Below are 20,663 nucleotides of genomic sequence, written 5' to 3' on the forward strand. Positions count from 1 at the left end.
GCGTGGAGGCAAATCCCGTTCGAGTGAGCATCAGAGTAGAGTTTAATGGCGTGCACGGTCTTGCAAATTTTGAGGTGTGTGTTCACTGAAAAACAAATTTTCTCCAAATTCCGCTGGTATTTTAGAAAATATGTAATGCGGACTTATTAAACTTTATATCAGACCTACTTTTAAATGTTTTGATTTTAGAAATTTGATTTCCTTCGACTATAAAACGACCCTTAACTGGAGGGAAAATTCGCCGGTATGAATATAATGTACGTGCTTCGCGTACATGATCATACATGTGTACATGATCATACATGCAGTGCAGCCCATTTGTTGGTGAAGACATTTTTACACAGAAAATTCAAAAAGGACACCTGGGCCAGGCAAAGGATTCACTGCGTTTCTTCAGACTCGGTACACTAGTTGGACGGGTGTCATTACTCTTATTTATTTTTACACACGCGCAATCCTTCGGCTTCGCTGGCTTCAGTCGAGTCTTTCAGAACTTCGCCTGGCTTTGTCTTTGGTCCCTCTCCGGGATGACGATGGTACAGTTTGCACATAAATGACCAATCAGCTAACACTAAGCCAGCAGTTTGGAAGCAAATTAGAAAAAGTAAAAGGCCTATGTCCAGGGGACAAGTGAAAGGAAAATTCAGACATTGTGTCATGTGTGTAAGTCCGATACTAAGTCTACTGTTCTTGGATAATAACAATATCATGATAGTTTTTTTGTTTTTCTAGAAAATATGAAGTACCTGTTGCTGCTGCTGCTTGTGGCGCTGCTGGCTATTGCCACATCCGAGCCAAGCAAGAGGTCGGCGAAACCAGACCTGGAGGATAATGAGTTTGCGGAATTTGAGGACTTCGATGACAGTAAGTGCATTTTTTATGTCAAATGATGTAGAAGTTGTATCAAAGAGATGTTTTCCAGCCATGCTTATGTTCTACAAGTACGTGTAATCTGTATTGATGAAGATGATGATAATGATGAATAGTATCTGGGAAGTTGTACACAATATAACCCCCTCCACTCTCAAGAAGACGTGTCCCTTTGGCTTTGAATACACTATACAGCAGTTTATAGTGATTGTGTAATCACTCAAGTAAATTTCTGCCCTCTATTGTAGCGGAAGATAACCGTCCAGGTAGCAGGCAACCTGAAAAGAAATCCGAACCTAAGAAGCCTGTAGAGCCTGCTGCAGAGAGTAAACCAAAGCCGGCTGCAGCTGAGGCTGGAGCTGATGAGGATGAGGCTACTGTAGAGGTGAGAGATAAAGCTAGGAAACCGTATACTTTAAAAAACCTCCAGTTTTCTTGAGATGCCAAGTGCATGTTCTTTTGAGTACGGTTCTCGAGCCCACTGGTGCACTTTATGACAAAGATTATTGTTCATAATCAGTGATTTTCTTACTTGTGACCTCTGACTCTGCTTTAAGTGGGTTGACCCTGGCCCTGTTGACTGTTTCCTTCCGAATAGAGTGAGACTAGAGAATATTAAATATATCTTTTAGCCAGTCCCAAAAATCTATAAACGAGCTTTTGTTACATATATCGCAACTTCATGACCACAGTGGCCATACCTTTCTTTTTTTGCAGAACGAAGATGATGAATTTGAACATTTCCAGGATGAGGAAGAATTTGAGGGTTTTGAGGGGAAAGGAGCTGCCAAAGGTGGAGGCAAGAGTGAGAAAATGCCCGACCTAAAAATAACGTCGGTGAGTTTATTTTAGGGTTGAATACTCTCTTGATGATCCTACAGGTTTTGGACTGAAGTCACTCGGTCACTATCTACAGGGCTAATATCCATTGGGTGGAGTTTATGAATCTTGAACAAAGCAATTTGTAATGTTCAAACCTAGCAGATCAATCGCTTTTGTTGTTTCAGGTTCCACTGCACTTGAGGACCAACTGGGACAGTTTTTACCTGGAGATGCTGATGTTGGCGGGCCTTGGTGTCTACTTCCTAAACTTCCTTGCCGGCAAAGCCAAAAACCAAAAGCTCGCCCAGGCCTGGCTGAATGCCCATCGATCGTTACTGGAGGAGAATTTTACCATTGTTGGTACGTAATACGCATCAATCATTAAAAAAGTTTCAACCTTTTTGGGGGTTAATGTTCCGGACACTGATTTCCTCAGAATTAACAACCGTTAGATCAAAAAACCTGAAATGCCCTTAAAAAACTCTGAAATATGTCTTTGTAGGAGATGATGGTATCAACACTGAAGTCCAGTCTGGCGTCCTAATGAAGGAATCTGAAAATATATATTCGTTGTGGTGTAGTGGACGAGTGTCTGTCGAGGGAATGCTGATTGAACTCAAACTTCTCAAGAGGCAGGATCTGGTGAATACTATAGCCAGATTGTTCCGGCCAGCAACGGATCAAATTGTAAGTTAACATTTCTCTTTGAAAGTCTAGTCAGTTATCTGTAGTCAAGGAGGATAGATCAAACATTTCATTCACTACTCATTGTTTTGTTGGTCTTTCACTTTCAGATCATAAAAGTAACGATGGACGAACTGGAGATGGATTCGTTTGTGTTCGCATTGGGGACGAAGAAATCTTGCACAAAACTTCAAAAGGATATGAACGATTTGGTGAGTCTTCATTGGCTGGGAGATCACTGTCAACCATAAAATCTTTGCGCCAATGAATTTTTGTGATAAGCAAAAACTTTCTCATGAATAAAACATCACCCCAGATGTAATGTTCCTCCCACCTCAGTTGCCCATCCACGGTTAGCCGTGACGTTGGGTGACGGAATCAAATGGGGGCCAAGAGAACCAAGGGTCTTTTTCTTATTTCATGACTTTGTTCTTTTTTTCCAGAGTTTGTTCACTCCTGATAAAAAAAGTGCAGAGAAGTTTGGTCTGCCAAGTAATTACCAGATTCTTAGTGAGATTGGTGAAGCCACTACTACTCTCGTAGATAGTAAGGTGAGTTTGGGATGAAAAGCAGTTGGGAACATAAACTGAGCTTGGGTGATTACCTGACACGTAAAATGAGTCTTTTGTACAGGTGCCTTTCAACCAGCTGGATAGTGTCCCCACAGTTGCTATACTTATCTCGCATGAAACAATACCGGCAAAGTAAAAAACCTCATAAATCCTATTTATTTGTTACAGGTGATTGCAGTCATCAATAAATTCGAGGGTGCCGTAGAATATATGCATTTCTCAGACCAGTATTCTGGACTCAAGAATACAGAGTAGGTATCTATGAGGTTTTCTCCCCTACTGGCTTTTTCACAAGTAAATATCACTCTCATTTTTTGCTGCTGTGTGAAAACTACTGGGTCAATTTCAAGTTTCTATTTTCTTGAATCTAAGTCTGAGACCCAACACAAGTTTTAAAAAGTTTGTAAAGTTTTGGGTTACAGTCTGATATCAACTACGCTATTGGTTATCAGCTAAATTAACACCTTGTTTGATACTGAATAATCGAGTCTATTGTATTTGCAGGGAGCAACCAACCAAGATGCCAGAGACGGAGAAAGTGTTGCATTTTTGTTTCAATGGTGAGTATCTAAAAACCATGATGAGAGATGTTGAATTTTGGTTAATAGAAGTTCCACGAACACCTAATCACAGCTAAAACTGACTGACAACGGATTTTCATAGAAAGTAAATAAAGTCAAAAAGGCCGTTAGTTCACGAAATATATATGACTTTGTGATCTTTGCTCATGCTTGTCTTAACTCTTTTCAGTCCCTAAAAAAGGTAACTCCACCCCTAAAGATATGGAGGCATTGCGCCCACTACTTCAGATGGTGTTCCATTGTATGGACAAAGTCAAGAAGATTAGGCTGACAAAAGAGGTGAGACTTCTTTATATCATCTGACGTCATGATATTGACCTCTCAATGGGCAGATACTATGGTCGTCCTTAAACTATGCGCTTCTGTTGACTCTCAGCCAGCATAAGATCTATTTGCTGCACATTGACGTGCGTCCCAGGATTGTTTTCCTGGCATGAAGTGCAGTATCGGTCCTGGTTTGTTTTCCAAGAAAATGATTATCCACGCTTCCATAACAGTTGCATTTTGTATTGCGTTATTTTTAGCATTTCCTCTACATTATGTGCTGCATCTTTTGTACTTTGTTTTCCAGGCATAAAGTTATATTTCCATTACATTTCGTATTGGCTCATCCCTTGTTGGTTTTCCAGGCAAAAAATAAAGCGGACAAGAACCGACAGAAGGTGGCTGAGACGTTTCTGAAGGCGTCTCATTCTCAACGACAGGAGGCAGCGCAGACGCGTCGGGAGGAGAAGCGCCGTGCAGAGAAGGAGAAAATGATGGCGGAAGAAGACCCGGACAAACAGAGAAAGATGGAGGTCTGTTTCTCGTCATTTGTACTGAATCGTTCCGTTGTTTTCATTCAGGGTTTAAGTTATACAGTTGAACCTAGTCTCTATTAAGGACACCAGTGAGACTGACGAATGCTGACGTGGTATGTGGTGAAGTTCATCCACAACATTTGCTTTTTTACCCGCGCCACGGGAAAATACAATGGACAGGAATGGTGTCTGCCTGTAAAGTTTTCTGATTTATATTATATTTGACATTCCAGGAGAAAGATAACCGAAGAGAGATGAAGAAGAAGCAGGCAAAAGTGAAGATGATGAAAATGAAATCCTAGTCCCGGCGTCCACAGAGATAACTAATTAATGAATCAGCTGTTACGTAGAGCTTTTCATTGTCCAGGGTCTGTCTCAAAGTGCTTTACAATGACTGTCATTATCAGGTCTCTGTAGAAGCACTTGCGCAATGTCAGGAGTGTCAAGGAGCTGCTCGTATAGCGCTCACTTGAGCTCAACTTAAACGGAGGATGCGACGATCCTTGGATGAGAGTCGTACACCTAAGACAGAACACCACAGCGCTGCAGAAATCAGTGGTTTTGTCTTCACCATCTATGAACCAGCTGATCATCATCATCATACTCATCATCATCATCATCACCATCATAAGATCACCACAGTCACGTGACTCTGAGGGTTCAAAAGATATCTGTTTTTGAATGTTTTTTAAAAAAGTTTCATCGATTTGCACCACTTGATGTAAATCATACAGTGTATGATGTCATACTTCACACCACAAGTATGTAGCCTGGATCGGCCTAAGTTGTGGAGTCACTGCCAGCCATAAGGGGTAAAAAATCACTGCGACCACGGATGTGCGTACACTTCTTGGTATGTGGCCACCTCACATCCCGCAACTGCCTTCGTCCTTGAAAAAATTTGTGTGAGGAATTGTAATTTAACTGTTCAATAATGTATATGTTGTCACATATGGTCATTTCTTTTTTTGGTGGTGGTGATGCACCCTTCATAAGGGTGGTTTTCTAAAAATGTACAACGGGTATGAAATCAGAATTTCTGGAGAAACTAAATTGTTGCAAGTTACAACACCTCCAGTATTTTTAAGTTTTTTTGTGACAATCTTCTCGTCAATGTTCACCCCCTCTGATTTTGTCTTTTTTGCTGATCAAAAAATTCAAATGAAAAGCCCGCCATTTTTGAGATTTGTGAAATCAGACATGTCGAGTTTTATTTGTTATACGAGATGGAAAACCCTCCAGAGTTATGAAAAAGCATGAATTACAAGTTGTCAGATTGTGGTAGTGCCTGTCAAACCCAGCTTTGGTGCCCGTCGGTGACAGACAACAAGCTATACAAATTTCTTAGGTCTTTGTTTTTCACTCACTCCACCATGTCAACTGTAGTTCTGTTCAGTGCCAATAGGTGTCACTCTCAGCAGAATGCGCCTTGGGCTGTCTTTTCTATCCTTAAGTTTATTAACCTGTCTTTTCTACCCTTTGATAACAATGAAGTATTCTCAACCAAATGCTGTGAATAAAAAAACAAATAAAGTATTTCTCTATGTTCAGTCTCGTGTGGTGGGTTGCTGTATCTGCTTGCTTTTACATGTCGGTCACACCCTATTTCCCATTCTAACCACATTCTCCCATCAACTGAAAAGTACACTCCGGACACAGTGGACCAGCCTTTTCCTTCCCCTCAAGTGTGGCTAGGATGACAACTAGACTCCCCCGGAAGTCTACGGAATAGCTACTCCCAGCATTGCTTAGACTCCTGTTGGTCATTTTGAAATAACGTTTTTTTCCCAAAGACTGACAGGTCGGTCTCTGTGATATTTTTATTCCCTTGAGCTGGGACGTCAGTTTATTGCTTGATGTACATTAGGGTCAGTTAGAGCATACCTGGGTAGATGGCTCTCCGATACCAGACTTCGGTGGTTGTATTCGGGATGTATAACGCCGCCTTGCAACCGCCGAAGTCATTTTTATTTTTTTTTATTTTTTTTATTTCATGTATTTATTTATGTCAGGTAGGTATCGAGGCGCCACCTACACAGGTATGCTCTAACTGACCGAGGCGCCATCATACAACCGCCAAAGTCAGGTATCGAGGCGCCATCTACCCAGGTATGTTCTAACTGACCGAGGCGCCATCTACCCAGGTATGTTCTAACTGACCGAGGCGCCATCTACCCAGGCATGCTCGAACTGACCGAGGCGCCATCTACCCAGGTATGCTCTAACTGACCCTACTGTACATCAAACACGCTAAAACAAACAATAAACTAGCGTCTCAGCTCAAGAGAATGAAAAATATCACTTAGACCGACCTGTCGGTCGTTAGGAAAAACGTTATTTCAAGAACTAGTAGGCCTACCCGGCCTGTATTGAGGACAACGCGGCCCTAAGCCCTCAAATCCCTGCCAACGAAACAGCAGGGGATTTGTGTCGCTAGAGCCCCTTTGAGCTTCTTGCTTGGCCCTAATCTTGATATGGGAGGCTAATTCCGACCATAACAAACAACCGGACAACTTTAGGATCTCCCTATTTGTCTGCCTCATACCAATTAATCACTGAGGGTGTGACTTTGTCTCCCACTGGTCGCTTTGGACAAAGCAACAACCAGAATTTGCATGATTAGACATGTCTCTGTAATCTCGGGGCCACTAGCAGTTGCACCCTATTGTCCACGGGCAAGTTTATTTTACTTTCAAAACAGTCATACACACAGGTACTTGGATACAGTCCCCTTGATAATTAATTACCCCTACAACTAGAGACCATAATATGGGACAGGCATGGCCCACTTTGAAATTCATTCATTACTGCAGATCATGAATTAATGAATAGTAACGGTCTATTGAATTTGTCAAGCAACATAGAGGACAGCTTTATGGACCAGTACGTAACGTCTCCCGCAAACGGTCCGTGTTATTCGCCTGTGGTTACATTGGAAGAAACATATTGCACCATAACATTTTAATGGTTGTGATTGTAACTGTAAGACCAAAGGAGGTCCTATTTAATGACGCTCCCATTCGTCTGTCAGCCGATCGAAGACCGCATGCAGAGGACAACGAAGTTCATGGCATATAGTTCAATCAACAAAGTTCGGTCGTCCGTGCTTCGTCGACAGTATTTGATAGTGTCTTCGCTGCCAAAGTCTTCAAAGCACAGAGTGATTTATTCGATATGTTCGTAGTTGACTGCCCATAGCGCCTTTGTTGTAGCCACCCGCATACACTTTTAGGCCGAGCTAGCTTTAGCTTTAGTGCCAGCGTGTTAGGATTAAGCAGACTTCACGTTGTGCTTGAGATTGGGCACAATCAGGTCGCCAGAGAGACGCATTTGCACGTCTGTGGCATAATCCGACCGCGGACGATCCAAAGACAAAGCTAGGAACATCGGTGAGCACATCTGTCGGAAGAGCATCCGTTCCTTACCATCTCCCCGATTGCGAAAGTCTCGAAGAAAAACAACTGGGCAAGGAACGTCCACTGTCAGAGAACGAATTCTACAGCACATGGTAAGTTGTGTTCGTGGCGAGTGCACTGTGGTCGTGCGGTCGTGTCGGTAAGACAAAGATGACCCATTTGCGCATTTGGCGCCGCGTCCGGACAGGCGATGTCCATCCAGTCTCTCGTGAACCGACCGCAAAACAGGGTGTACAGGTGTATGTTTTTGGATGTACCGCATATCTCTGTCAAAAAACGTCGCCGAATGGCCGTGATATGGCAATGGGGTCTACACAGAGGAACAAGTTTGGATGGTTTGGACATGTGTTTGACGAAGGGGTATATGTCACAATCTCCACTTTAGTTCGTCTTCGAATAATCAGCTAGAAAGGTTGATGTTTTTTTGGCAAATGCATGTGGAGTTACGCTTGAATGTATAGAGAAAACTACGTAATCCATTAAAAAGTCGGCGAATCATTTGGTAATATCTCGACGGAAGGCCTTCTTCGGCTTCATTCGAACAGTTCAGCACTCGGTAAACTGTGATAAACCATTGGAAAATAATGCATGGATATCGCAACAAATATTCTATTTCGGACGAAATTGATGTAATAATACATTCTGCCTTGTAGAAGTGTCGCCCTGCCTATCATTCGCTTGGTGACAGTGTCGTAGAATTAGTCACAACTACAGATCACAACCAGCCAGCCTAAGTTTTCTGCCGGATCAAGACGTGGCCGCCTAAAGATCCCGGTTTAAAGTATCTCGACTGTGGGTGTTATAGCTAGCTATTCATATATTTCTTCTTTTCGCCAGATTAATCACTGCTAAGGTGAATCATGGCTGGGCGTAACAGATCGGACAGCAACTCGGGCTTGGAGTCGAGCAATGCCAGCAGCGTGCCTCTGCCCAATGTTAGGGTGAATAAGAATGTGAAACACCCAGAGACGTGGACGCTGCCGCAAGAATGGAACATGGAAGTCCGCGAGAGGTTTGGGGTAAGTTTGGAACGTTTTCAGATTCGGTTAATTGTCCTTGTTTGCCATGTTTGGGTAATTATTCACGATTATGAGACTGCATGGGTCGTGTTTGTCCAGCATAAAATGTATATATATATATTCCTTGTAGACCTTTTTGTAACTTTAACTATAGAGTCACTTTAAAATGATTTCTAATTGGCATCATAATATAGGCCTAGAAAGTGTCTTCAAAAGCAACAGCGGGGAGTCGTTATTTACGCTCGCCATATCACATACATGTTGGCCTAACAGTCGTCCAGGCTAAGCCATACCATTATATGGTTTAGTCAATCTTTCACTGTCTGTGTGTTCATGTATATATAATTCAAATGAGTTATGATTTATATAGGGGTTAATATCTCCTGTTACTAGGTCTACAAAAATTTTCGGGGGGGGGTCGGCATGTGTTTGCTTGCACCCAGAAATGATGCACTATCGTTCTCCTCCTTGCCTCTTCCATCTCATTTTTCGTGTCTTTCAGGGATGGAAGAAAGATGTTCAGAGTCAGATTGTGAATATAGGTATACAACTGGTAAGTTCAGCAGCTTGAAAGACCGATGCTTGTGTCGAAACGATCTAAATCAGACAATCAACAAAGTGTAAGACTGCTACATTTGGAATGTGATCAATGAAGCATTAGACTTCATCGCCAGAATTGTTTAATATTGGTGTATGAATTTGTAATTTTTTTATTCCACAACAGGATTCCTCGATGAAGAATACGGGATCAGATGGGTTGTACCAGGACGGTCTGACCGAGGCCGAACGCCGTCATCTGCTGGAGCGGGAGGTAGCGCAATTCACATACACAGGACCCTCTAAGGTCGGGTGCAAGTGTAAATCATTCTTCTAAAGGAACAATGCACAGATTCTCCTTGTGAGAGGTAAACTAGTCAGCAACTGCCATTCACCCCTTCCGGAGAAAACAATCTTAGAACAACTTGCACCACCATTGTGATTGGCTCATTGCATGCACTAACGCGGTGAAGCAGGTTTCAGTGCCGGTTTCTCATTGGACAATGTACATGAAATATACATGGTAAATCAAGGCAGATACCCGGAAGTGCGTCACGGCGGAGTTCATACGGCGCCAATCTTGACACTGGAGGCGCTGATTTCGCGAGATTCCGCCGTGTCTTCTTATAGAAGGATGAAATTGGGTTATTTTGACAATGAAGTTACGTGTAACGTGGATGCTTAAATTCTCTCCTGAGAAACCAAATCTATCGCCAAGGCTTTGTCATTTAACGCCTGACTGCACCCAAACCGAACCTACAAACGCATTTGCTTTGCGATGTCTCATGCGCTGTGCGATTCCAGCAAAATCGCATTCTCTAGAAACCTATACCCTGCGCGCCATCTTTAGAGTAAATTTCCACGCCACTGCGTGTTCTGACGCCGAACGATGGTCGAGCAGGGGTCTCGGTTTGCCACTGAACGCGATTTGCTTGATAGGAATAGGATTCGCTGAGAAGATATCCGCAAGTTGCGATTTGTTGTTTCAGATGCATTACATCTATAGTCTTTTAATCGATTCCATCATCCGTATTCCGTTCCAAGTCTTTACATGTATCATTTGTGCCTAATTCACTGTAAATGGTCACAAGTTCACGTGTAATTTACGTTACTATAGTAATTATTAAGATGTGTTTTGGAAAATAAGAATTAGCGAGCGAAATCTCGTGGCAATGTCACTTACTTTGCTGTTTATTTATTTGAGTAATTTGTATGTCCTAGCATCAGAATATAACAAGCTGTGTTCCCACTGAATCCGATCTGAAGTCGTTCTCCGTAAAACGTCCGAAGGAAAACGTTTTAGCAAAAACGCACAGGCCACACTGGGTTTTTAAAAGCGTTCTCAAAGCGTCTTCAAAACGTTTTGAGCGGGTCACACTGAAGTCGTTTTGGTTGTAAGTTGACTGGCCTGCCATCTATAAACAACATGATAAACTACTATTCAAGATTGATGCGCCCAGTGAGAACGAGAACCACGAACAAAATGAGCTTTTTCTATTAATTGTTATACGTCTAACGGTTGATAGGCCCACACATTACCTCTCCCAGCCATTTTAAGCGAAGCAAGCACAAAATAAATGAAATGTCAGACACACGCAGCATCCAGGCTTCAGAACGGAAGTAAAGTAAAGTAAAAATCACTAATGCGCATGCGTACAACGCATTGATAGCACCACATTGAAAACCGGCGGCGCCACAGAATCGTTTTAGCTGAAACGGTTTCAAGACGACTTGAAAGCGCATCATGAACCGTTCTCGTTAAAACGGTTTCAAAACGTTTTAAGGACCCTCTACGTTTTAAAGGCCCAGCGAGAACATAGCTATGTAACTATGGAATTGAATAGGGTTATGGTCAATAGGGGCAGGCCTGTGCGCGATAAAGTGCTTTACAGTACATGATATTGGCAAAGCTGATTAGGATAACCCCCTGGCGGATTAGTTCCAGATTAAAAATATGTTTAACATGGTATATAGAACTATATACTAGACGTAAAGGTTCTGCTGTTCTTGGAGTGCATTAGAAAAGACGCCTGGTCCCTTCTGGTGGTGGTGGTTCTCGCTGTACTGGCGGAGTCGTGCTAAATCTATAGGCTCCACAACCCAAAGAACCCGCATAAAACTTATCATGCTCTCTGATGTAAACGCAAAAAGTGTTGTAGGTCTCTGTTTTGCCGTCTGCGCAGTTGTAACGCTCTCCCAGCTTTACGAAGTCGACGTCAACAAGCCATCGGTAAGCAAATATTCAATACTCTCTTTTCATGATTTTTTTTACACTCTTCACCACCGTGTCTGCCCTTTTTAGCTTGCTTAAAGACTGAGACAACTTTGGGATGGGATTTACCTGGACAGGAGGATCATACCCCTGCTTGCCACCATGCGGGGCCACTAGAAGTGTCACACTTATGCCGATTTCTAATGATGATTTTCCGATTTTCCCCCGTGTTGCAAGGTTCTGGACGTGGCTTGTGAATTTCAAACATGTCTATGGTTACAACCCGTTCTATTAGAGCATTATTTATTGCAGTCTAGTGAACCTTCCAATTAATATCCTATACCCGGTTTCGAGAAGTAACATGATACCTGTGAAAGCCAGTCTTGGGGGCCTCGTGTATTTGGGTCAATTTCTTTTGTTTTCAGCTAAATATTCTTCCGAAGCCGAAAAACGATCGAGAAGGCGGTGTCGTTCATTGGATCGACAGCCCGGCAATCTTGGAGGAATTGGATAAATACAAACCGCCCTCCAGTGCCGAGGTTAAAAAAATAATGAAGAGAAGTCGAGAATTCGATGTTGAGGTAAGTCTCTGAAGCAACACCACGATTTGAACATTCCCGGGATCGAATTTTTAGGAATAGGAATAATTCAGTGCAATGATTAATTAACATGTCGGGTGGAACGTGTCCGTGCCGTATCATAGCAGTGAACAGAACGGATAGCAAAACAGGAGCCTGTGGGTGCCATGCTTTAGATGATTGGTTGAGGGCCCGAGCAACCGTCTTTCTTGTTGAAATTTATAGTAACCTTAGGCAGGCTGCAATCTCCTGCACTGTTGTAAAATGTTGCTGATTACATGAAATGTTAGCACATCATTTGAGAATATATTTTGTCGACGCGTATAAATCGGTTTGGGCTCATTAGTGCTGACGTGGACATGATTTGTACAAAAATATGATGATCAAATCTGCGATTTGATCGTTACGCGTCAATGACACCCAGCAAATGGTCAGATTCTTCCCACACGCGGGAAAGGAGGATCCGTCGATGGACATTGCGAATGAGACTGCCGGGGCAGTCCATTGCGTCATCCTAATTGGATCTCGTTAGGGTGAGGGGCGAGGCCTGTCCACTGCGTCCGGTGGGTATCGCGATTCACCTGTGTGCATTTTTTTCATTTTTTATCATTACCGTGTCGCCAGTAAGCCTAATGTACACTAAATGTATATCGCCAATGTTTTTTTTCTTCTTATCTTCACAATTCCAGTGGCCAGCTAAGTTCAATAAGAACTTCAGAAGCCAATGTTGGAACAAGAAGGGAAAGCTCCATTGTTTACCCAATGCCTATCTCCTAGGGATTGCCAAATGTGCCACTTCGAGTATCTGGAAATCATTATTCGCCCACCCCCAGGTCCAAGGACACGCAAGGATCAAACGAAGCGGCAACATTTTAGAGCCACAAAAGGAAAGTCACTGGTGGTCGAACCGACGATTCTATGGTATTAATTTTTCATAGTAATACGTGATTAAATTTGTCGTGTTTGGTTAGTTCCGTGTCCTTGTTGTAAGAACACGTCCTTGTTGGCTGTTGGGACACTTTGGAAAGTGGGTTGGCGAAAACCTTTTTTGTTACCCCCATTTTAAGGGACAACTGAAGCATAAAGGTAACAATAGACATACTTTTAAGTATTAAAATATTAATTGATTAACACTAATTTAAGCTCTTTATTTGGAGTTGTCCATGCCTTACATTGTTTGTCATATTTCGACGTAACTGATTTAAAAAATGACATTACATGTACATACCAGTAAGTCATGGTAAACTCTTATAGTTGCCTGTGGGGAAGGGGGACAAAATGGCCGATGACCCCCCCCCCCCCACACTTCGATAAACAGCTCCCCCCCCCCCACCCCGATATGCAGCGTTTGCAATCCACCATCTTATTCTGACATAAGTGTATTGTATATATTGCAGGTGAGAAAATTAGCAATACATATTCGGCAGAATTTGGTAAAGCACTCTTTTTGTGGGTGGAGAGGAAAGACTGGAAAAAAACACTATTGAGTAAGTAGTAGTTATCCCCCCTGCAGCAGTAAGTCAGGCGGCAAGGCTCCCCTTTTGCGAGTTTTCGCCAGTTTTGGGAGCTTTCCTACACATCCGCTGGAATCGACTGCGCCCCTCATGTCCAAGTCGCGTCCCTCCTAAATCGGGCAGTTTTTAAGAAACGGGGGGAGGGGAGGGGGGAAATTCATGACCGTGATTTCGGCCAAAAAATTTCAAAAAGTGTCATTTTGCCCCCTCATTAAATTTTTTGAGAACCCACCCCCTCCAAGATAAAAAAGCTAGCTATATACACCCCTAGTTACATTATTGTGTGCTGGTAGAGTTTGTCTTTCTCTTTCAGTTGACGGCAGTCCCGACACTCTCTGGAATCAAGGATTGATATACAACTTTCGGAAGATTTCTAATGCCCACGTAAAAAAGGAATTACCGGCACCCAACATAGTGGCGGCAAGTTTCATCAAGGAATATACCCCTGGAAGCAAATTTATTATCAGCCTACGAAATCCTGTTGATAGGTAAGATAGTAGGGGGGTTTTCTAGTGAAGCGAGCCGCGAGGACCAAGGTTGTCTGGTGGGCCGCGGACTCGTTATAATATCACATGGATTTTATTCCCAGAGATGAGCAGCATTTTTTCCGAATGCTTGCAGTTTATAATACAATAAGATAACTCGACATGAAGATTGAATTACAATTTGGAGCGGTGATGTTCTTTGAAGGGACAACTTGGGCGTGTGATTTACCCTGCATGCTTGCCAGCATGCGCCGCCGCCACTTGCTTTTGGCAATGGTTGTAAGGCAGTTTTGGACATTGCATGTTAAACCAATTTGAATGGGTATTCGGGCCAGTGTGACGCGACCGTTCTGAAACTGGATTAATCAATTCGTATTCCGGAGAGCGCTCTACGGAATTCGGTTTCAATTCGCATCCAGTGTGAACAGGCCTATGGATACACTAAGTTCTAGTGCATTGTTCATTGCATGTTTAGTGGTTTTTCAATTATCCTGTTTGGAGGTGTCGCGGTCCTGCCGGAAACCACTTTGGTATGAAAAACAAACACATCTCATGCCCAAGTTGTGCATTTAATGCAGATTATCTGAAGATTATGTATGGCATGGAGCAGTGATTTCCTTAGGTAGGTTGTGTTACAGTCAATATTTTTATCTGATGCGCAGATTATATTCTCATCAGTGTATGTTGGAAAGACGTAGGCGGCATCCATTACCCGAATCCCTCCTCAAGAGCGATTTCCATCGAAAAGTCGTCGTGGCTGTTGGCATTCTTAAAGACTGCTTCAAGAGGAGAACGATAAGAGAATGTGCATACGATTCTGGAATTATAGCAAGGCTAGACGATCAAGTGAGAGACGAATCTGTAAGTTTTGTAACTTCCTCTTTTCAGAGGAAGTCCACGTATCGTTTTATTTTATTGTTTGCTGCATAGGTCTCTGAAATATTTACTTAAAGTTCGGATTTTTTTCCCGCCGATATACATTACCGGTGTGCAAGGGATAGTAGTCCTAGGGCTGATAGTCCGCATTGCTAAATGTTTTGGTTAGGGTTAGCGATACAATAGATCATGCTGCTTAATTGGTCAAATACAATGCTACCGGACTATGACTCCAGGGGGACTATATCCGCTGTCACACCGGTACTAACTCTAACCCGCCGTGCACTTGTGTATTTTACAGGTTGGTATTATGACTATCCAAGCGGGGCTTTACGTCGTTTTCATAAGTGATTGGCTGAAAGTCATACCACGTGACAAGTTCTATATTACGACAAAAGAGGTATACGTGACAAACCCGTCGAAGGTTATTGGAGAAATTTTTAACTTCCTCGAATTAGGTAGGTCATGGGTTCGAACCCCGTCTGACTACGAAAATAAAAAATCGAAAATAAAAAATCGGAAATATATCCAGGCTATCCAAGAATGCGATATAAATAATACGACGCCATATTGTAAAATAGCGTATACATGTAGTTATCGACACCTCCAGACTCATTTCATGGCATGTGTAATCATTGCTTTGCAGACGAAGTCGCTATAAGTAGTGATGGACAGACGACAACAGTAAACGTGAACGCATATGGGCCTATGTTGAGCCAGACAGCTGAACTCCTGGATGAATTTTACCGGCCATTCAACGAGGCACTGGCAAAACTTTTAGAGGACCAGAAATACCTCTGGTTATAAGGAACAATTACACTCTGGACACTGTGGTATCGGCTTTGTCCTCACCCTGAAGAGGACACGATATATACTCATTGAGGACGAAGCTCATTGAAGAACATCGTTGCTCACCTTGTTCGAAAACAGGAAATCATACACACAGTATAATTACCAACTTCAGTGGGCTGCATATGTAAACTCAGGAGTCCCGCAAGGGTCAATACTGACTCCCCTCCTTTATCTAATCTTATAAATGGTCTTGCTAAAGTAATTCACAATTGTTTTCTGTATATGTATGCTGACGACTGTACTCTGTTTTTAAAGGTGGACCCATCTCACAACCTGTTTCAAAGTGACCCTGACAGATTAACTGTTTGGTCCCAAAATTGGAAATTCAATTTTAAAGCTGAAAAGAGGAAAGATTTTATTTTGCATTCGCCAAGGAGGAATATCCCAATTTATCCATCTTTGCAGTTACATGGCCATGTTATTCCCACTGGAAGTTCGCACAAACACCTATATATCTTAGTGTTACCCCTAGCTGGTAGTAACTCAGAGTTCTTCAATACGGTGGTGAACGAAATAGAGACGATATAATATATGAAGGTGTTGTTATTCCTTGACTGGTCTTTATGGCACTGCCGAACACTGGGCGTCAGCCTCATTATATACAAAGAGATACAAAGAGTTACATAACACCAGGTCGTAACATTCAACGATTCCCTACATAGGCCTATACAGAAATACTCTGGACTGGCCAGAGACTAAACATATTATATAAATGGAAGTGACTATTTGGCAAGCCCGGCTCACCAAACAGCGCCTTTTTTCTGCCCTAGATGGAGAGCCGAACTCATGCATATTCAATCATCCAGGAGCTCATTATCATTCGTGGCATGCACATGTACATGCTTCTTCATGGATTATTGACCAAAACCCGAGTTTAGTAACAGAAATTGAATCGAGAGCAGGAAGTCGGCCATTGTTAAATATGCGCATATAAATTCGAATATGACGTCACTGCTCTCTGATTGGCCAACATGTTGTAACCTCTCCGGCTCGCCAAAGAGGATAGTATTTTTGCCCTGTTCGGCAAGCCCAGCTTGCCGAACAGGGTGGCTTTTTAGTGCTGTGACTTGGAGACACTCTATTTCTCATTTAGTTTAGGGTATACAGAAATAAAGACACCTGGTACGGGCATACAAAAACAAACTCTTTGTTGCGATTTTTGATATGATGTTTATAAGATCAACAACAAGGCCAAGGCGGTAGAAGCTCTTTGGCGTAAGGGTTTAAGTTACTAAACCTCGGTAACCCCATCATCATACCGATCTCACGATTAAAAAGATGAGGGCCCTTTTTCAACTTTCGGCATTCCTGAGCCTTAAATTCGAACTTTTTATTCCACATAGTTTCTGGTACTATAAAGGTCTGCTCTGTTTTATTACCTGCGCAGTACAATGTCACCAACTGATTGACCATCGTACACACCCCAATCTCTGACCAAAAGTCCGGCCCTTGTTGCGCTATTTTGTCCCATAAAGTCCTGTTAAAATACTCATACAACAGAAAGTCCACTCTGCTCCAAGCTCTGAATTTTGTGCGCAGTGTCTCCTCCTCCGAAACTTCGTCTGCAGTATTTTTTGTATACTTCTGTTTGTTTAAAATCAGATAAACCACGTCCTCCAATGACCAGCAAAGCAGACGGCGCATTAATACAACAGACTCAACGAAATGTTCCCGTATCAAAACAAGGTCGATTTTTTTATCGATATTTGTAATGAATTCGTTAATTTTGTTTTCGTCTGTTCGCCAGTCATTCTCGAAACCAAGATCTGTTGACATAAAATTTAAGGTCATTGACCTGTTCCCCAACACAAATCCGTTCGAAACAAATGGAATATCCCGTTCATAGAACTGCGGATTGCTTAGAAACTCACCAACTCTGTCTTTTGTTTTAAAATTGTAATTTTTCGTTTCAATATCGAAATAATACATCACGGATTTTAATTGAGAAAATGGCTCCCGTAGAATTGTGAAATATTTCGTTTCCGATGGCATGAGGTTTGTCAACGTCGTCTCGTTGTATGTGACGTGATGCGCGATGAAGTTAATTTGCTGATTTTTCCCGATCGGCTCGATATGTTTCGGGAGAAGCGACAACGGCCAGCCGATGTGCCCTACATCATGGCGAGGCAGTGCAAAGTTCCGATGGTGCTTTAGGCCATAGCGGGTGAAGATATTGGCAATCGTGGACGAGGCACATTTGTGGACCTTTATAAGCACGACGTTGTTGCTGGGACGACATGTTCCGCTGAGTGCGTACACTTCAAGGTTTGAGGCCACCGTCGTGAACTTGGAGGCTATCGTTTGTTGCGTAGCACTTGCTTGCTCAACGACTCTATCGGATATTGTCTGCAAACTGGTTCCCCTTGAGACCACATTCGGCGTGACTCTGAAAAGGTGATAAAAGATACAGCCGTGAGTCAAACGAGCAGAAATAACGGTATTCCATCCATGAATTGGCAGGCCTACTTTCAGTCATTCCTTGAACCATTAGAACACTTTCAAAACAAAGTGAATGCGAATTTCAATGGTAGGAGTCACATTTCTTTGATTTCCAGAGAACAGACTCCCGGCCCATCCTCGCATTTGAAGAACTCCTTACTGCTTTAGGATTTCAAATTATGTTTCGAGTTTAAACCACCTCTGACGAGGTCCAAATGTACTTACATGTTGACGAACATTGGTGCCATCCATGCATACAACATGATTGACCCCATCACCAAGAATAACGCAATGGATAAAAAAGCTCTCGTCCGACAATGATTGAGGACAGCTTCTACTGAAACCCAGCCTTTCGTACTCGGAGACGCCATTGGCTGCAAGCTAGAAATAATAGGGAGTTTGAGCAGTCGGGCAAATATCCTCGATGGACGCGTGGCACAAGTTCGAAAAAGCAAGCCAGAGGCACATCTGAGTACAGCAAAGCCTATACACAAAGTGACATAATTCCTTTATGTACCTCGTTTTCCATAACAAGGTATCATTCATGTAGGCCTAGATTGCATGACATGTTTAATTTTTTGACGGAGGAATTCTTTTGGACCATTTAATTTGGTCCGCCGGGCACCTTGAAACTGCGCAAACTAATACGTGATCCGGTTCAGCCCACGCGCCAGAGCAAGTGGACTGGCTAGATCAATCGGAAATCTTGTTACAAACGGGTGCAAATCTGAATGTTCGTTGACACATTGCTATTCAGTATTGAAATGTCCCAGCTGACTTACTCCACGTGCACTATATTACAGTCCACACAGCGATGTAGATGAGAGTGTGCTTTACAAGTTGAAGATAAGGATAGTTGGTAAAAACCTGTTGTAACGTCAACATTTGATAAACTACTGAAGAAAATATTCCCTGATGCAACGGTTGGATTTATACAAAAAGTCCCAAGGGTATATTTGGAGACTTTTTGTATGATCTGTAAAATTGGATGAAATTTGAAGGGTCTTCCATATTGTTTCCCGACATGTACAATGTATATGCGGTATAGTCTGCATGCATGTACATCCAGGTGAAGGAGAGCTGAGATTCAAACACATACACCAAATTATCCATGCATCAACATCTGTGTAGCCCACAGCAAAAGCCTATGAATCAAGGCATATAGGCCCTAATTCCTTTTGGTGGCAATACCTTTCCCCCATATTACATTTACCGTTTTCCATAACAAGGTATATAGGCCTAGATCGCAGATGTTTTCCAGTGCAAGGGATGCAGTGCAGGGGAATAATGGATCGAGAAGGCGTCAGATAGATATCGTTGGGTTGGCCCATGTGTTGGTTTGGGGTCCCACATGATAAATGCAGGCCAAAGCTGCCCTCTAAAGCCTGCACCACACGGTGAAAATTTGCGTGATGCAAGTGACACGCGTGCATGTTGCGACAGGCAAATTCTCACTGTGTGGGGTCGTTTTTTGCTGCGTATCTTCCCTCGCGAGTCGAGACGCAGCCGATCTAGCATGTTTGATATTTTCTCGACACGCGAGGAAGTTAATCACCGTGTGGGGGCTACCTGCAGCAATGTTGCGCGAGTTCGACGAATCACAACAAGCAGATCGGTCACATGATTTATAGGTCAGTCACATGATACCAAAATGGCAGCGCCCGGGAACTGTCAAATCCTATGAGAAGTATTATGGACCAAGAAGACCAAATTGCCCTTATTCTCCTGCTGTTACTCCGTCGGAGGCGGCGCCGCGTGGACCGTAGTCTTTGGACAAGGCCATGGATTCAGAAAAGAGAGGATAAGGGGGCCTATGCAAATCTAATTGCTGAATTGCGGGAGGAGGACCCCATGAAGTATCGCCAGTTCCACAGAGCTGCCATTTTGGTATCATGTGACTGACCTATAAATCATGTGACCGATCTGCTTGTTGTGATTCGTCGAACTCGCGCAACATTGCTGCAGGTAGCCCCCACACGGTGATTAACTTCCTCGCGTGTCGAGAAAATATCAAACATGCTAGATCGGCTGCGTCTCGACTCGCGAGGGAAGATACGCAGCAAAAAACGACCCCACACAGTGAGAATTTGCCTGTCGCAACATGCACGCGTGTCACTTGCATCACGCAAATTTTCACCGTGTGGTGCAGGCTTAAGCAGTAACGACAAAGCAATGATTAAGCATGGTTTTGTCACGTTCCATCATTCATGTATTCCATTCATTTCGTCGATTCGATGAGGCCGATCGATACTTTGTTGATGTGCAGAGTGCCTCGTCAGCAAGCGTCATTATTCGGCAACAAAGCTTCACCTTCATTACAAGGACTGCTTCAAGAGCTTTGATTGATACCAAGGTCAGTCGCACGCACCTCCCCTTTATACACGTTGCTATCACAAGCGCCGAGCC

The 20,663-nt window shown here is 43.0% G+C and overlaps 4 protein-coding genes across 4 annotated transcripts; 3 read left to right on the plus strand and 1 right to left on the minus strand.

The window, feature by feature from the left end:
• Positions 1 to 33: 33 nt before the first annotated feature.
• On the plus strand, positions 34 to 5,849 carry LOC135500377 (PAT complex subunit CCDC47-like). Its single transcript, XM_064791815.1, has 13 exons — positions 34 to 74; positions 733 to 864; positions 1,119 to 1,255; positions 1,588 to 1,707; positions 1,878 to 2,052; positions 2,195 to 2,379; positions 2,487 to 2,588; positions 2,820 to 2,927; positions 3,117 to 3,199; positions 3,453 to 3,508; positions 3,699 to 3,808; positions 4,159 to 4,326; positions 4,563 to 5,849. Exons 2-13 carry the CDS (start codon positions 738 to 740, stop codon positions 4,629 to 4,631), a joined length of 1,440 nt encoding a protein of 479 aa, XP_064647885.1. The 5' UTR covers positions 34 to 74; positions 733 to 737; the 3' UTR covers positions 4,632 to 5,849.
• Positions 5,850 to 7,235: 1,386 nt separating this feature from the next.
• Positions 7,236 to 10,479, plus strand: LOC135500375 (uncharacterized). Its single transcript, XM_064791814.1, has 4 exons — positions 7,236 to 7,837; positions 8,583 to 8,764; positions 9,267 to 9,317; positions 9,489 to 10,479. Exons 2-4 carry the CDS (start codon positions 8,606 to 8,608, stop codon positions 9,636 to 9,638), a joined length of 360 nt encoding a protein of 119 aa, XP_064647884.1. The 5' UTR covers positions 7,236 to 7,837; positions 8,583 to 8,605; the 3' UTR covers positions 9,639 to 10,479.
• Positions 10,480 to 11,426: 947 nt separating this feature from the next.
• LOC135500788 (carbohydrate sulfotransferase 15-like) lies at positions 11,427 to 15,773 on the plus strand. Its single transcript, XM_064792439.1, has 8 exons — positions 11,427 to 11,531; positions 11,939 to 12,094; positions 12,781 to 13,012; positions 13,489 to 13,578; positions 13,919 to 14,093; positions 14,753 to 14,951; positions 15,268 to 15,424; positions 15,613 to 15,773. The coding sequence occupies exons 1-8, from the start codon at positions 11,427 to 11,429 to the stop codon at positions 15,771 to 15,773; spliced, it is 1,275 nt and encodes a 424-aa protein (XP_064648509.1).
• A 1,224-nt stretch (positions 15,774 to 16,997) lies between these two features.
• On the minus strand, positions 16,998 to 18,532 carry LOC135500789 (galactose-3-O-sulfotransferase 2-like). Its single transcript, XM_064792441.1, has 2 exons — positions 18,483 to 18,532; positions 16,998 to 18,204 (listed from the first exon to the last, which is right to left on the minus strand). The coding sequence occupies exons 1-2, from the start codon at positions 18,530 to 18,532 to the stop codon at positions 16,998 to 17,000; spliced, it is 1,257 nt and encodes a 418-aa protein (XP_064648511.1).
• Between the last annotated feature and the right edge of the window lie 2,131 nt (positions 18,533 to 20,663).

The sequence above is a fragment of the Lineus longissimus genome, chromosome 16 (assembly GCF_910592395.1).
Source record: "Lineus longissimus chromosome 16, tnLinLong1.2, whole genome shotgun sequence".
In the NCBI taxonomy this organism is placed as follows: Eukaryota; Metazoa; Nemertea; class Pilidiophora; order Heteronemertea; family Lineidae; genus Lineus; species Lineus longissimus.

Bases quoted from the DNA above. Each gene is read 5' to 3' on its own strand.
- LOC135500377 (XM_064791815.1), top strand. From the start codon at position 738: ATGAAGTACCTGTTGCTGCTGCTGCTTGTGGCGCTGCTGGCTATTGCC. The intron at 1,256-1,587 runs GTGAGAGATAAA...CTTTTTTTGCAG, and splicing joins AGGATGAGGCTACTGTAGAG to AACGAAGATGATGAATTTGA. The intron at 2,380-2,486 runs GTAAGTTAACAT...TTTCACTTTCAG, and splicing joins GGCCAGCAACGGATCAAATT to ATCATAAAAGTAACGATGGA.
- LOC135500375 (XM_064791814.1), top strand. From the start codon at position 8,606: ATGGCTGGGCGTAACAGATCGGACAGCAACTCGGGCTTGGAGTCGAGC. The intron at 8,765-9,266 runs GTAAGTTTGGAA...CGTGTCTTTCAG, and splicing joins AAGTCCGCGAGAGGTTTGGG to GGATGGAAGAAAGATGTTCA. The intron at 9,318-9,488 runs GTAAGTTCAGCA...ATTCCACAACAG, and splicing joins TGAATATAGGTATACAACTG to GATTCCTCGATGAAGAATAC.
- LOC135500788 (XM_064792439.1), top strand. From the start codon at position 11,427: ATGCTCTCTGATGTAAACGCAAAAAGTGTTGTAGGTCTCTGTTTTGCC. The intron at 11,532-11,938 runs GTAAGCAAATAT...TTTTGTTTTCAG, and splicing joins TCGACGTCAACAAGCCATCG to CTAAATATTCTTCCGAAGCC. The intron at 13,013-13,488 runs GTATTAATTTTT...TATATATTGCAG, and splicing joins GTCGAACCGACGATTCTATG to GTGAGAAAATTAGCAATACA.
- LOC135500789 (XM_064792441.1), bottom strand. From the start codon at position 18,532: ATGGGGTCAATCATGTTGTATGCATGGATGGCACCAATGTTCGTCAAC. The intron at 18,205-18,482 runs GTAAGTACATTT...TCACCTTTTCAG, and splicing joins GCACCAATGTTCGTCAACAT to AGTCACGCCGAATGTGGTCT.